Source organism: Garra rufa, chromosome 11 (assembly GCF_049309525.1).
Source record: "Garra rufa chromosome 11, GarRuf1.0, whole genome shotgun sequence".
Classification (NCBI taxonomy): domain Eukaryota; kingdom Metazoa; phylum Chordata; class Actinopteri; order Cypriniformes; family Cyprinidae; genus Garra; species Garra rufa.
This window is the reverse complement of record NC_133371.1, coordinates 29673728-29676499: the sequence shown is the minus strand read 5'-3', so window position 1 is coordinate 29676499 and position 2772 is coordinate 29673728. Positions and strand designations below refer to the sequence as shown.

Genomic DNA, 2772 nt, shown 5'->3' with positions numbered 1-2772 from the left:
ATTATGTCTACACAATCTAATGTATTATTACTGCATTATTAACTTTCTTTGCAAAAATCTGCCAGATTCTTTAATTCCTTAGCCCTACAATTGTTTTCTTTGGAAACTGTTAGCGTCAAACTTTTTTCCCAGTTATTTTAATGCTAACATTTCACTTATGACTTAATCAGTTCTTTCTCAGAATCCTAATCTGTGGAATAAACGGCGCATCTGTACTCACCGTCTGCATCAAAATGTTTCCAGATCTCCAGAAACTGGGATGCGGTGAGCTCTGCCAAGTGAAGGTAGGGAGGTTGCTGTCCTTTGTTTGCCATGTTTTTGTGTATCTGTCCTACTGTCCACAAGAAAATCCCGGGCGAACTTTTACTCAGTCAGAGTCAAATTCGCACTGTAACTCCCCCAGTGCTTTGCAGGGGGTTTTAAATGCGCTGAGTGCTTGCAGTCCTTTGGCGCTCATGCGGGTGGCGCAGTAGTTCCAGCATCACTGTTTCATGGCTCAGCACTCGCGCACGTGCTGGGAAAGCTGCTGGAGATGCTCAGCTCCACAGATGCTTCCACAGAAACATGTAGATGGACCAGCATCACCGTATGTAGGCTATTAAACGTTATGCTTCGATAACGTAACGTATGGCTGTGTGGCATACTTATGTAAATTATGGAATAACTACAGAGGAAAAAAACCCTGCTTTTTTCTTTTGTGTGTAAATTTTTTTTTTTTTTTGCATTTATTTTGTTTCAATGCATTACATTTTTTATTTAGTTTCAGTGCATTTTCAGTTCGAAATGATGCATGAAAGGTTACAAAAGCTGTCACTGGGTCTGCACTTTTTAGAGTCAACATGAAATCATAACGGACGATTCTTATTTTTATAAAATATTTATTATTTTTTACATCATGTACGCTCTCATAATCTTTATTCAAAATAGTTTCCCCTCCCCCTTGCAACTGCATCTCTTCTCTTATGCACAGATGCGATACAGAAAATTCCACCAATCAGAGAGTCGCAGCGATCAAAGCATGCCAAAATAGATCTTTAACTCCGCTATTCCCATGAGGATCTGGAATGACATAATCAAATAGTCTCCTTACACTCTCACAATACTTAAATATATGTATATATCAGGGGGTTTCCTCCGGGGAGGCTAAGAAAGGCCATTTCCGCCACTGAATAAAAAAAAGGAATTGTGATTTTTTTTTTTATCTCACAATTCTGACTTTTTTTTTTCACACAATTGCAAGTTTACATTTCACAATTCTGACTTTTTTTTCCTCACAATTGCACGTTTTTTCTCAGAATTATCAGATGTAAACTCACAGTTGCAAGTTATAAAGTCAGAATTGTGTGATATAAACTCGCAATTGCGAGTTATAAAGTCAGAATTGCAAGATAAAACCTCATAATTCTGACTTTTTTCTCAGAATTTCATGATATAAACTCACAATTGTGAGTTATAAAGTTAGAATTGCAAGACATAAACTCGCAATTTTGAGAAATAAAGCCAAATTGCGAAATACAAACTCACAATTCACTTTTTTCTCAGAATTGCAAGTTTATATCACTATTGTGACTTTTTTCTCAAAATTGCGAGTCAAGTCAGAATTGTGAGATATAAACTCGCAATTCTGAGAACATATCAGCCTTTTTTCCCCCTCATAATTGGACTTTATAACTCACAATTGCAAGTTTATATCTCACAATTCTGAGAAAAAGTCACAATTTACAATTCTGACTTTATAACTTACAATTGCAAGTTTATATCTCATAATTCAGACTTTATAACACAATTGTGAGTTTATATCTCATAATTCAGACTTTATAACACAATTGTGAATTTATATCTCAAAATTAAGAGAAAAAGACAGAATTGCTAGTTTGTATCATGCAATTCTGAGAAAAAAGTCAGAATTGTGAGATAAAAAGTTGCAATAACCTTTTTTATTTTTTTATTAAGTGGTGGGTAAAAGTACATTTTTCTTGACACAAGAATAAATATTGTATGTTCTTTTGCTTATCTAGTAAATACATCTAATTTAAGATTTTTTAGATATTTTGACTAAAAACAAGACAAAAATACTAAGTAAGATAGGCCTTTTTCGCAGTGTTATGTCATTCACAATGTTTCATAGGGCTGTAGTTACTGTGTTCTATGTTGATTCAGGCTAAATGGTGCTGTCATCCTCTAGTGTCTCCTGTTCTTTGGGTATTACTAATTAAATATCGAGTATTTAACATTTCAGTTATTTTGTATATTTTCCCCCATTAGCGGAAATCAAGCTTTGTGTGTTCCCAAGCAACACACTAGACTTAAAGCCAGTCTGAATCTGCATATAGGAGTGAAGCAGAATGACAGAGACTTTCTCTTCCACTTCATTCTGTAATCCCTCCTCTCCAGCTCTCTGCTCACTTATGAGAGAAACCCCTCTACGAGCAAACCTGAGAAAAGTCAGAGAAAATGGCATCGTCCATATTCAGGTCAGTAGAGTGATAAAAACTGTGAAACATTCCAATGCTGTTTTAATATAATATGGTACACTATAGTACAAGCTAGTACAGTGTTATTATAGGATATGTGTTAAAGGTATGGTTTACCCAAAAATTTTGATTTTGTCATTAATTACTCACCCTCATGTAGTTTCAAACCCATAATACCTTTGTTCATCTTCAGAACACACATTTAGATATTTTTGATGAAATTCGAGAGCTCTCTGACCCTCCATAGACAGCAAGGGTCCTTGTTTACGGGTTTGGAACAATATGAGGGTGACTAATT

General features: G+C 35.2%; 1 protein-coding gene across 1 annotated transcript in view; it reads right to left on the bottom strand.

Annotated features, from left to right (window-relative positions):
* Positions 1 to 397, bottom strand: part of calb2a (calbindin 2a) — a 15417-nt gene extending 15020 nt beyond the window's left edge. The window contains exon 1 of the mRNA XM_073850742.1: positions 221 to 397. Within this exon, the coding sequence (XP_073706843.1) occupies positions 221 to 314 (94 nt within the window). The 5' untranslated portion in view covers positions 315 to 397. The remainder of the gene's footprint in view (positions 1 to 220) is intronic.
* Positions 398 to 2772: the final 2375 nt, after the last annotated feature.